Genomic DNA, 14,671 nt, shown 5'->3' on the forward strand with positions numbered 1-14,671 from the left:
TCTATGTCCTCTCTCTCTCTGTTTCCCTCTCTCTCTCTCTCTGTCCTCCTCTCTCTATGTCCTCTCTCTCTCTCTCTGTCCTCTCTCTCTCTGTCCTCTCTCTATGTCTCTCTCTCTATGTCCTCTCTATGTCTCTCTCTCTATGTCCTCCTCTCTATGTCCTCTCTCTCTATGTCCTCTCTCTCTATGTCCTCTCTCTCTATGTCTCTCTCTCTATGTCCTCTCTCTCTATGTCCTCCTCTCTCTATGTCCTCTCTCTCTGTTTCCTCTCTCCAGTCACCAGGTGTTTGATGACATGCCTATCAAGGGTATACGGTACCTGTCCCATTCTACTGACTCTCTGTGCAAGACCAACCTGGTCAATGAATCTACAGAGTCACTCACAGACGAAGGTTCGTAGGTTACTAATCTCTCAACAGCTATGGACAGAATGACTAACAGCTTTGTGTCTTTAAATGAATCTCAAATGGCACCCTATTTCCTGTTTAGTTCCCTACTTTAGACCAGACCACTACTATAGACCAGACCACTACTATAGACCAGACCACTACACTACTATAGACCAGACCACTACACTACTATAGACCAGACCACTACACTACTATAGACCAGACCACTACACTACTATAGACCAGACCACTACACTACTATAGACCAGACCACTACACTACTATAGACCAGACCACTACACTACTATAGACCAGACCACTACACTACTATAGACCAGACCACTACACTACTATAGACCAGACCACTACACTACTATAGACCAGACCACTACACTACTATAGACCAGACCACCACTACTATAGACCAGACCACTACACTACTATAGACCAGACCACTACACTACTATAGACCAGACCACTACACTACTATAGACCAGACCACTACTATAGACCAGACCACTACACTACTATAGACCAGACCACTACACTACTATAGACCAGACCACTACTATACACCAGACCAGAACACTACTATACACCAGACCAGAACACTACTATACACCAGACCAGACCACTACTATAGACCAGACCAGACCACTACTATACACCAGACCAGACCACTACTATAGACCAGACCACTACTATAGACCAGACCACTACTATAGACCAGACCACTACTATAGACCAGACCACTACTATAGACCAGACCACTACTATAGACCAGACCACTACTATAGACCAGACCACTACTATAGACCAGACCACTACTATAGACCAGACCAGACCACTACTATAGACCAGACCAGACCACTACTATAGACCAGACCACTACTATAGACCAGACCAGACCACTACTATAGACCAGACCAGACCACTAGAATAGACCATACCACTACTATAGTCCAGTCCACTACTATAGACCAGACCACTACTATAGACCAGACCACTACTATAGACCAGACCACTACTATAGACCAGACCACTACTATAGACCAGACCACTACTATACACCAGACCAGACCACTACTATAGCCCAGACCAGACCACTACTATAGCCCAGACCAGACCACTACTATAGACCAGACCACTACTATAGACCAGACCACTACTATAGACCAGACCACTACTATAGACCAGACCACTACTATAGACCACTACTATAGACCAGACCACTACTATAGACCAGACCACTACTATAGACCAGACCACTACTATAGACCAGACCACTACTATAGACCAGACCACTACTATAGACCAGACCACTACTATAGACCAGACCAGACCACTACTATAGACCAGACCACTACTATAGACCAGACCAGACCACTACTATACACCAGACCACTACTATAGACCAGACAGAACACTACTATAGACCAGAACACTACTATAGACCAGACCACTACTATAGACCAGACCAGACCACTACTATAGACCAGACCAGACCACTACTATAGACCAGACCAGAACACTACTATAGACCAGACCACTACTATAGACCAGACCACTACTATAGACCAGACCACTACTATAGACCAGACCACTACTATAGACCAGACCAGACCAGAACACTACTATAGACCAGACCAGAACACTACTATAGACCAGACCAGAACACTACTATAGACCAGACCAGAACACTACTATAGACCAGACCAGAACACTACTATAGACCAGACCAGAACACTACTATAGACCAGAACACTACTATAGACCCGACCACTACTATAGACCCGACCACTACTATAGACCAGACCAGAACACTACTATGGACCAGAACATTACTCCAGAACAGACCACTACTATAGACCAGACCACTACTATAGACCCGACCACTACTATAGACCCAGACCACTACTATAGACCCGACCACTACTATAGACCGACCACTACTATAGACCAGACCACTACTATAGACCGACCACTACTATAGACCAGACCACTACTATAGACCCGACCACTACTATAGACCAGCCCACTACTATAGACCAGCCCAGAACACTACTATAGACCAGCCCAGAACACTACTATAGACCAGACCAGAACACTACTATAGACCAGACCAGAACACTACTATAGACCAGAACACTACTATAGACCAGACCAGAACACTACCATAGACCAGACCACTACTATAGACCAGACCACTACTATAGACCAGACCACTACTATAGACCAGACCACTACTATAGACCAGACCACTACTATAGACCAGACCACTACTATAGACTATAGACCAGAACACTACTATAGACCAGACCACTACTATAGACCAGACCACTACTATAGACCAGACCACTACTATAGACCAGACCACTACTATAGACCAGACCAGAACACTACTATAGACCAGACCACTACTATAGACCAGACCACTACTATAGACCAGACCACTACTATAGACCAGACCACTACTATAGACCAGACCACTACTATAGACCAGACCAGACCACTACTATAGACCAGACCACTACTATAGACCAGACCAGAACACTACTATACACCAGACCACTACTATAGACCAGACCAGAACACTACTATAGACCAGAACATTACTACAGACCAGACCACTACTATAGACCAGACCACTACTATAGACCAGACCACTACTATAGACCAGACCAGACCACTACTATAGACCAGACCACTACTATAGACCCGACCACTACTATAGACCAGACCACTACTATAGACCAGACCACTACTATAGACCAGACCACTACTATAGACCAGACCAGAACACTACTATAGACCAGAACACTACTATAGACCAGACCAGAACACTACTATAGACCAGAACACTACTATAGACCAGACCACTACTATAGACCAGACCAGAACACTACTATAGACCAGACCAGAACACTACTATGGACCAGAACATTACTCCAGAACAGACCACTACTATAGACCAGACCACTACTATAGACCCGACCACTACTATAGACCAGACCAGACCACTACTATAGACCAGACCAGACCACTACTATAGACCAGACCACTACTATAGACCAGACCACTACTATAGACCAGACCACTACTATAGACCAGACCACTACTATAGACCAGACCACTACTATAGACCAGACCACTACTATAGACCAGACCACTACTATAGACCCGACCACTACTATAGACCCGACCACTACTATAGACCAGAACACTACTATAGACCAGACCAGACCACTACTATAGACCAGACCAGAACACTACTATAGACCAGACCAGAACACTACTATAGACCAGACCAGAACACTACTATAGACCAGAACAGAACACTACTATAGACCAGACCACTACTATAGACCAGACCACTACTATAGACCAGACCACTACTATAGACCAGACCAGACCACTACTATAGACCAGACCACTACTATAGACCAGACCAGAACACTACTATACACCAGACCACTACTATAGACCAGACCAGAACACTACTATAGACCAGAACATTACTACAGACCAGACCACTACTACAGACCAGACCACTACTATAGACCAGACCACTACTATAGACCAGACCACTACTATAGACCAGACCACTACTATAGACCAGACCACTACTATAGACCAGACCACTACTATAGACCAGACCACTACTATAGACCAGACCACTACTATAGACCAGACCACTACTATAGACCAGACCACTACTATAGACCAGACCACTACTATAGACCAGAACACTACTATAGACCAGAACACTACTATAGACCAGAACACTACTATAGACCAGACCAGAACACTACTATAGACCAGACCACTACTATAGACCCAACCACTACTATAGACCAGAACACTACTATAGACCAGACCACTACTATAGACCAGAACACTACTATAGACCAGACCACTACTATAGACCAGACCACTACTATAGACCAGACCACTACTATAGACCAGACCACTACTATAGACCAGACCACTACTATAGACCAGACCACTACTATAGACCAGACCAGAACACTATTATAGACCAGAACACTACTATAGACTAGACCAGAACACTACTACAGTCCCACCACACAGTCCATAGTAAACACACACGTTACCTACAGTCACCACCACATAGTCCATAGTAAACAGACCACGTTACCTACAGTCACCACTACATAGTCCATAGTAAACCACACACACACGTAACCCACAGTCACCACTACATAGACCAGAACACACATAGTTACCAGTCACCACTACATAGTCCAGACACACTACGTTACCCACAGTCACCACCACATAGTCCATAGTAAACACATACTATAGTTACCCACAGTCACCACTACATAGTCCATAGTAAACACACTACTATAGACCAGTCACCACCACATAGTCCATAGTAAACACATACACACGTTACCCACAGTCACCACCACATAGTCCATAGTAAACACTACTACCCACAGTCACCATCACATAGTCCATAGTAAACACACACGTTACCCACAGTCACCACCACATAGTCCATAGTAAACACACACACACGTTACCCACAGTCACCACACACAGTCCATAGTAAACACACACATTACCCACAGTCACCACCACATAGTCCATAGTAAAACACACACGTTACCCACAGTCACCACTACATAGTCCATAGTAAAACACACGTTAGCACAGTCACCTCCACATAGTCCATAGTAAACACACACATAGTTACCACAGTCACCACCACACAGTCCATAGTAAACACACACGTTACCCACAGTCACCACCACATAGTCGATAGTAAACACACACACACGTTACCCACAGTCACCACCACATAGTCCATAGTAAACACACACACACGTTACCCACAGTCACCACCACACAGTCCATAGTAAACACACACGTTACCCACAGTCACCACCACATAGTCCATAGTAAACACACACACACGTTACCCACAGTCACCACCACATAGTCCATAGTAAACACACACACGTTACCCACAGTCACCACCACATAGTCCATAGTAAACACACACACACGTTACCCACAGTCACCACCACACAGTCCATAGTAAACACACACGTTACCCACAGTCACCACCACATAGTCCATAGTAAACACACACACACGTTACCCACAGTCACCACCACACAGTCCATAGTAAACACACACGTTACCCACAGTCACCACCACATAGTCCATAGTAAACACACACACACGTTACCCACAGTCACCACCACATAGTCCATAGTAAACACACACGTTACCCACAGTCACCACCACATAGTCCATAGTAAAACACACACACACGTTACCCACAGTCACCACCACATAGTCCATAGTAAAAACACACACGTTACCCACAGTCACCACCACATAGTCCATAGTAAACACATACACACGTTACCCACAGTCACCACCACATAGTCCATAGTAAACACACACGTTACCCACAGTCACCACCACATAGTCCATAGTAAACACACACGTTACCCACAGTCACCACTACATAGTCCATAGTAAACACACACGTTACCCACAGTCACCTCCACATAGTCCATAGTAAACACATACACACGTTACCCACAGTCACCACCACATAGTCCATAGTAAACACACACGTTACCCACAGTCACCACCACATAGTCCATAGTAAACACACACGTTACCCACAGTCACCACCACATAGTCCATAGTAAACACATACACACGTTACCCACAGTCATCACCACATAGTCCATAGTAAACACACACGTTACCCACAGTCACCACCACATAGTCCATAGTAAACACACACGTTACCCACAGTCACCACCACACAGTCCATAGTAAACACACACACGTTACCCACAGTCATCACCACATAGTCCATAGTAAACACACACGTTACCCACAGTCACCACCACACAGTCCATAGTAAACACACACACACGTTACCCACAGTCACCACCACATAGTCCATAGTAAACACACACACGTTACCCACAGTCACCACCACATAGTCCATAGTAAACACACACACGTTACCCACAGTCACCACCACATAGTCCATAGTAAACACACACACACGTTAACCACAGTCACCACCACATAGTCCATAGTAAACACACACGTTACCCACAGTCACCACCACATAGTCCATAGTAAACACACACACGTTACCCACAGTCACCACCACACAGTCCATAGTAAACACACACGTTACCCACAGTCATCACCACATAGTCCATAGTAAACACACACGTTACCCACAGTCACCACCACATAGTCCATAGTAAACACACACGTTACCCACAGTCACCACCACATAGTCCATAGTAAACACACACGTTACCCACAGTCACCACCACATAGTCCATAGTAAACACACACACACGTTACCCACAGTCACCACCACACAGTCCATAGTAAACACACACGTTACCCACAGTCACCACCACATAGTCCATAGTAAACACACACGTTACCCACAGTCACCACCACATAGTCCATAGTAAACACACACGTTACCCACAGTCACCACTACATAGTCCATAGTAAACACACACGTTACGCACAGTCACCTCCACATAGTCCATAGTAAACACACACACACGTTACCCACAGTCACCACCACACAGTCCATAGTAAACACACACGTTACCCACAGTCACCACCACATAGTCCATAGTAAACACACACACACGTTACCCACAGTCACCACCACATAGTCCATAGTAAACACACACACACGTTACCCACAGTCACCACCACACAGTCCATAGTAAACACACACGTTACCCACAGTCACCACCACATAGTCGATAGTAAACACACACACACGTTACCCACAGTCACCACCACATAGTCCATAGTAAACACACACGTTACCCACAGTCACCACCACATAGTCCATAGTAAACACACACGTTACCCACAGTCACCACCACATAGTCCATAGTAAACACACACGTTACCCACAGTCACCACCACATAGTCCATAGTAAACACACACGTTACCCACAGTCACCACCACATAGTCCATAGTAAACACACACACACGTTACCCACAGTCACCACCACACAGTCCATAGTAAACACACACGTTACCCACAGTCACCACCACATAGTCCATAGTAAACACACACACACGTTACCCACAGTCACCACCACATAGTCCATAGTAAACACACACGTTACCCACAGTCACCACCACATAGTCCATAGTAAACACATACACACGTTACCCACAGTCACCACCACATAGTCCATAGTAAACACACACGTTACCCACAGTCACCACCACATAGTCCATAGTAAACACATACACACGTTACCCACAGTCACCACCACATAGTCCATAGTAAACACATACACACGTTACCCACAGTCACCACCACATAGTCCATAGTAAACACACACGTTACCCACAGTCACCACCACATAGTCCATAGTAAACACACACGTTACCCACAGTCACCACCACATAGTCCATAGTAAACACACACACGTTACCCACAGTCACCACCACATAGTCCATAGTAAACACACACGTTACCCACAGTCACCACCACATAGTCCATAGTAAACACATACACACGTTACCCACAGTCACCACCACATAGTCCATAGTAAACACATACACACGTTACCCACAGTCACCACCACATAGTCCATAGTAAACACACACGTTACCCACAGTCACCACCACATAGTCCATAGTAAACACACACGTTACCCACAGTCACCACTACATAGTCCATAGTAAACACACACGTTACCCACAGTCACCACCACATAGTCCATAGTAAACACATACACACGTTACCCACAGTCACCACCACATAGTCCATAGTAAACACACACGTTACCCACAGTCACCACCACATAGTCCATAGTAAACACATACACACGTTACCCACAGTCATCACCACATAGTCCATAGTAAACACATACACACGTTACCCACAGTCATCACCACATAGTCCATAGTAAACACACACGTTACCCACAGTCACCACCACATAGTCCATAGTAAACACACACGTTACCCACAGTCACCACCACATAGTCCATAGTAAACACATACACACGTTACCCACAGTCATCACCACATAGTCCATAGTAAACACACACGTTACCCACAGTCACCACCACACAGTCCATAGTAAAACACACACACGTTACCCACAGTCACCACCACATAGTCCATAGTAAACACACACGTTACCCACAGTCACCACCACATAGTCCATAGTAAACACACACACGTTACCCCCAGTCACCACCACATAGTCGATAGTAAACACACACACACACGTTAACCACAGTCACCATCACATAGTCCATAGTAAACACACACGTTACCCACAGTCACCACCACATAGTCGATAGTAAACACATACACACGTTACCCACAGTCACCACCACACAGTCCATAGTAAACACACACGTTACCCACAGTCATCACCACACAGTCCATAGTAAACACACACGTTACCCACAGTCACCACCACATAGTCGATAGTAAACACACACGTTACCCACAGTCACCACCACATAGTCCATAGTAAACACACACGTTACCCACAGTCACCACCACATAGTCTATAGTAAACACACGTTACCCACAGTCACCACCACATAGTCCATAGTAAACACACACGTTACCCACAGTCACCACCACACAGTCCATAGTAAACACACACACACGTTACCCACAGTCACCACCACATAGTCCATAGTAAACACACACACACGTTACCCACAGTCACCACTACATAGTCCATAGTAAACACACACGTTACCCACAGTCACCACCACATAGTCCATAGTAAACACACACGTTACCCACAGTCACCACCACACAGTCCATAGTAAACACACACACACACACGTTACCCACAGTCACCACCACATAGTCCATAGTAAACACACACGTTACCCACAGTCACCACCACACAGTCCATAGTAAACACATACACACGTTACCCACAGTCACCACCACATAGTCCATAGTAAACACAACACACGTTACCCACAGTCACCACCACATAGTCCATAGTAAACACACACATTACCCACAGTCACCACCACATAGTCCATAGTAAACACACACGTTACCCACAGTCACCACCACACAGTCCATAGTAAAACACACACGTTACCCACAGTCACCACCACATAGTCCATAGTAAACACACACACGTTACCCACAGTCACCACCACATAGTCCATAGTAAACACACACACACGTTACCCACAGTCACCACCACACAGTCCATAGTAAAACACACACACGTTACCCACAGTCACCACCACATAGTCCATAGTAAACACACACACGTTACCCACAGTCACCACCACACAGTCCATAGTAAACACACACACGTTACCCACAGTCACCACCACATAGTCCATAGTAAACACACACGTTACCCACAGTCACCACCACATAGTCCATAGTAAACACACACGTTACCCACAGTCACCACCACACAGTCCATAGTAAACACACACACACGTTACCCCCAGTCACCACCACACAGTCCATAGTAAACACATACACACGTTACCCCAGTCACCACCACATAGTCCATAGTAAACACACACACACGTTACCCACAGTCACCATCACATAGTCCATAGTAAACACACACGTTACCCACAGTCACCACCACATAGTCCATAGTAAAAACACACACACGTTACCCACAGTCACCACCACACAGTCCATAGTAAACACACACACACGTTACCCACAGTCACCACCACACAGTCCATAGTAAAACACACACACGTTACCCACAGTCACCACCACACAGTCCATAGTAAACACACACGTTACCCACAGTCACCACCACATAGTCCATAGTAAAACAACACACACGTTACCCACAGTCACCACCACATAGTCCATAGTAAACACACACGTTACCCACAGTCACCACCACACAGTCCATAGTAAACACACACGTTACCCACAGTCACCACCACATAGTCCATAGTAAACACACACACGTTACCCACAGTCACCACCACATAGTCCATAGTAAACACACACACACGTTACCCACAGTCACCACCACATAGTCCATAGTAAACACACACGTTACCCACAGTCACCACCACATAGTCCATAGAAAACACATACACACGTTACCCACAGTCACCACCACACAGTCCATAGTAAACACACGTTACCCACAGTCACCACCACACAGTCCATAGTAAACACATACACACGTTACCCACAGTCACCACCACATAGTCCATAGTAAACACACACGTTACCCACAGTCACCACCACACAGTCCATAGTAAACACATACACACGTTACCCACAGTCACCACCACATAGTCCATAGTAAACACACACGTTACCCACAGTCACCACCACACAGTCCATAGTAAACACACACACGTTACCCACAGTCACCACCACATAGTCCATAGTAAACACACACGTTACCCACAGTCACCACCACATAGTCCATAGTAAACACACACGTTACCCACAGTCACCACCACATAGTCCATAGTAAACACACACGTTACCCACAGTCACCACTACATAGTCCATAGTAAACACACACAAACGTTACCCACAGTCACCACCACATAGTCCATAGTAAACACACACGTTACCCACAGTCACCACCACACAGTCCATAGTAAACACACACACACGTTACCCACAGTCACCACTACACAGTCCATAGTAAACACATACACACGTTACCCCCAGTCACCACCACATAGTCCATAGTAAACACACACACACGTTACCCACAGTCACCACCACACAGTCCATAGTAAACACACACGTTACCCACAGTCACCACCACACAGTCCATAGTAAACACACACACGTTACCCACAGTCACCACCACACAGTCCATAGTAAACACACACACGTTACCCACAGTCACCACCACATAGTCCATAGTAAACACACACGTTACCCACAGTCACCACCACATAGTCCATAGTAAACACACACGTTACCCACAGTCACCACCACATAGTCCATAGTAAACACACACGTTACCCACAGTCACCACCACATAGTCCATAGTAAACACACACGTTACCCACAGTCACCACCACATAGTCCATAGTAAACACATACACACGTTACCCACAGTCACCACCACATAGTCCATAGTAAACACATACACACGTTACCCACAGTCACCACCACATAGTCCATAGTAAACACACACGTTACCCACAGTCACCACCACACAGTCCATAGTAAACACACACGTTACCCACAGTCATCACCACATAGTCCATAGTAAACACACACACACACGTTACCCACAGTCACCACCACATAGTCCATAGTAAACACATACACACGTTACCCCCAGTCACCACCACATAGTCCATAGTAAACACACACACACACACACGTTACCCACAGTCACCACCACACAGTCCATAGTAAACACACACGTTACCCACAGTCACCACCACATAGTCCATAGTAAACACATACACACGTTACCCACAGTCACCACCACATAGTCCATAGTAAACACATACACACGTTACCCAGTCACCACCACATAGTCCATAGTAAACACACACGTTACCCACAGTCACCACCACACAGTCCATAGTAAACACACACGTTACCCACAGTCATCACCACATAGTCCATAGTAAACACACACACGTTACCCCCAGTCACCACCACATAGTCCATAGTAAACACACACACACACACACGTTACCCACAGTCACCACCACACAGTCCATAGTAAACACACACGTTACCCACAGTCACCACCACATAGTCCATAGTAAACACATACACACGTTACCCACAGTCACCACCACATAGTCCATAGTAAACACACACGTTACCCACAGTCACCACCACATAGTCCATAGTAAACACACACGTTACCCACAGTCACCACCACATAGTCCATAGTAAACACACACGTTACCCACAGTCACCACCACATAGTCCATAGTAAACACACACGTTACCCACAGTCACCACCACATAGTCCATAGTAAACACATACACACGTTACCCACAGTCACCACCACATAGTCCATAGTAAACACACACACGTTACCCACAGTCACCACCACATAGTCCATAGTAAAACACACACGTTACCCACAGTCACCACCACATAGTCCATAGTAAACACACACGTTACCCACAGTCACCACCACATAGTCCATAGTAAACACACACGTTACCCAGTCACCACCACACAGTCCATAGTAAACACACACGTTACCCACAGTCACCACCACACAGTCCATAGTAAACACATACACACGTTACCCACAGTCACCACCACATAGTCCATAGTAAACACATACACACGTTACCCACAGTCACCACCACATAGTCCATAGTAAACACACACGTTACCCACAGTCACCACTACATAGTCCATAGTAAACACACACACACGTTACCCACAGTCACCACTACATAGTCCATAGTAAACACACACACACGTTACCCACAGTCACCACCACATAGTCCATAGTAAACACACACGTTACCCACAGTCACCACCACATAGTCCATAGTAAACACATACACACATTACCCACAGTCACCACCACACAGTCCATAGTAAACACACACGTTACCCACAGTCACCACCACATAGTCCATAGTAAACACATACACACATTACCCACAGTCACCACCACATAGTCCATAGTAAACACACACGTTACCCACAGTCACCACCACATAGTCCATAGTAAACACACACGTTACCCACAGTCACCACCACATAGTCCATAGTAAACACACACGTTACCCACAGTCACCACCACACAGTCCATAGTAAACACACACGTTACCCACAGTCACCACCACACAGTCCATAGTAAACACACACGTTACCCACAGTCACCACCACATAGTCCATAGTAAACACATACACACGTTACCCCCAGTCACCACCACATAGTCCATAGTAAACACACACGTTACCCACAGTCACCACCACACAGTCCATAGTAAACACACACATTACCCACAGTCACCACCACATAGTCCATAGTAAACACACACGTTACCCACAGTCACCACCACACAGTCCATAGTAAACACACAGTTACCCACAGTCACCACCACACAGTCCATAGTAAACACACACGTTACCCACAGTCACCACCACATAGTCCATAGTAAACACATACACACGTTACCCACAGTCACCACCACATAGTCCATAGTAAACACACACGTTACCCACAGTCACCACCACATAGTCCATAGTAAACACACACGTTACCCACAGTCACCACCACATAGTCCATAGTAAACACACACGTTACCCACAGTCACCACCACACAGTCCATAGTAAACACACACGTTACCCACAGTCACCACCACATAGTCCATAGTAAACACACACGTTACCCACAGTCACCACCACATAGTCCATAGTAAACACACACACACATTACCCACAGTCACCACCACACAGTCCATAGTAAACACACACGTTACCCACAGTCACCACCACACAGTCCATAGTAAACACACACATTACCCACAGTCACCACCACATAGTCCATAGTAAACACACAACACACGTTACCCACAGTCACCATCACATAGTCCATAGTAAACACACACACACACGTTACCCACAGTCACCACCACATAGTCCATAGTAAACACATACACACGTTACCCACAGTCACCACCACATAGTCCATAGTAAACACATACACACGTTACCCACAGTCACCATCACATAGTCCATAGTAAAACACACACACACGTTACCCACAGTCACCACCACACAGTCCATAGTAAAACACACACATTACCCACAGTCACCATCACATAGTCCATAGTAAACACACACACACACGTTACCCACAGTCACCACCACATAGTCCATAGTAAAACACACACACACGTTACCCACAGTCACCATCACATAGTCCATAGTAAACACACACACACACGTTACCCCAGTCACCACCACATAGTCCATAGTAAACACATACACACGTTACCCCAGTCACCACCACACAGTCCATAGTAAACACACACATTACCCACAGTCACCACCACATAGTCCATAGTAAACACACACGTTACCCACAGTCACCACCACATAGTCCATAGTAAACACACACGTTACCCACAGTCACCACCACACAGTCCATAGTAAACACACAACACGTTACCCACAGTCACCACCACACAGTCCATAGTAAACACACACGTTACCCACAGTCACCACCACACAGTCCATAGTAAACACACACACACGTTACCCACAGTCACCATCACATA

General features: G+C 45.8%; 1 protein-coding gene across 1 annotated transcript in view; it reads left to right on the plus strand.

Annotated features, from left to right (window-relative positions):
- Positions 1 to 281: 281 nt before the first annotated feature.
- The window catches only part of LOC127919899 (A-kinase anchor protein 13-like), a gene marked incomplete at its 3' end in the record, with an annotated part of 89,177 nt that continues 74,787 nt past the window's right edge, over positions 282 to 14,671 (plus strand). Inside the window, 1 exon segment of the mRNA XM_052503740.1 lies at positions 282 to 392. Coding sequence (XP_052359700.1) covers positions 296 to 392 — 97 coding nt within the window.

The sequence above is a fragment of the Oncorhynchus keta genome, unplaced genomic scaffold, assembly GCF_023373465.1.
Source record: "Oncorhynchus keta strain PuntledgeMale-10-30-2019 unplaced genomic scaffold, Oket_V2 Un_contig_17818_pilon_pilon, whole genome shotgun sequence".
Taxonomy (NCBI): domain Eukaryota; kingdom Metazoa; phylum Chordata; class Actinopteri; order Salmoniformes; family Salmonidae; genus Oncorhynchus; species Oncorhynchus keta.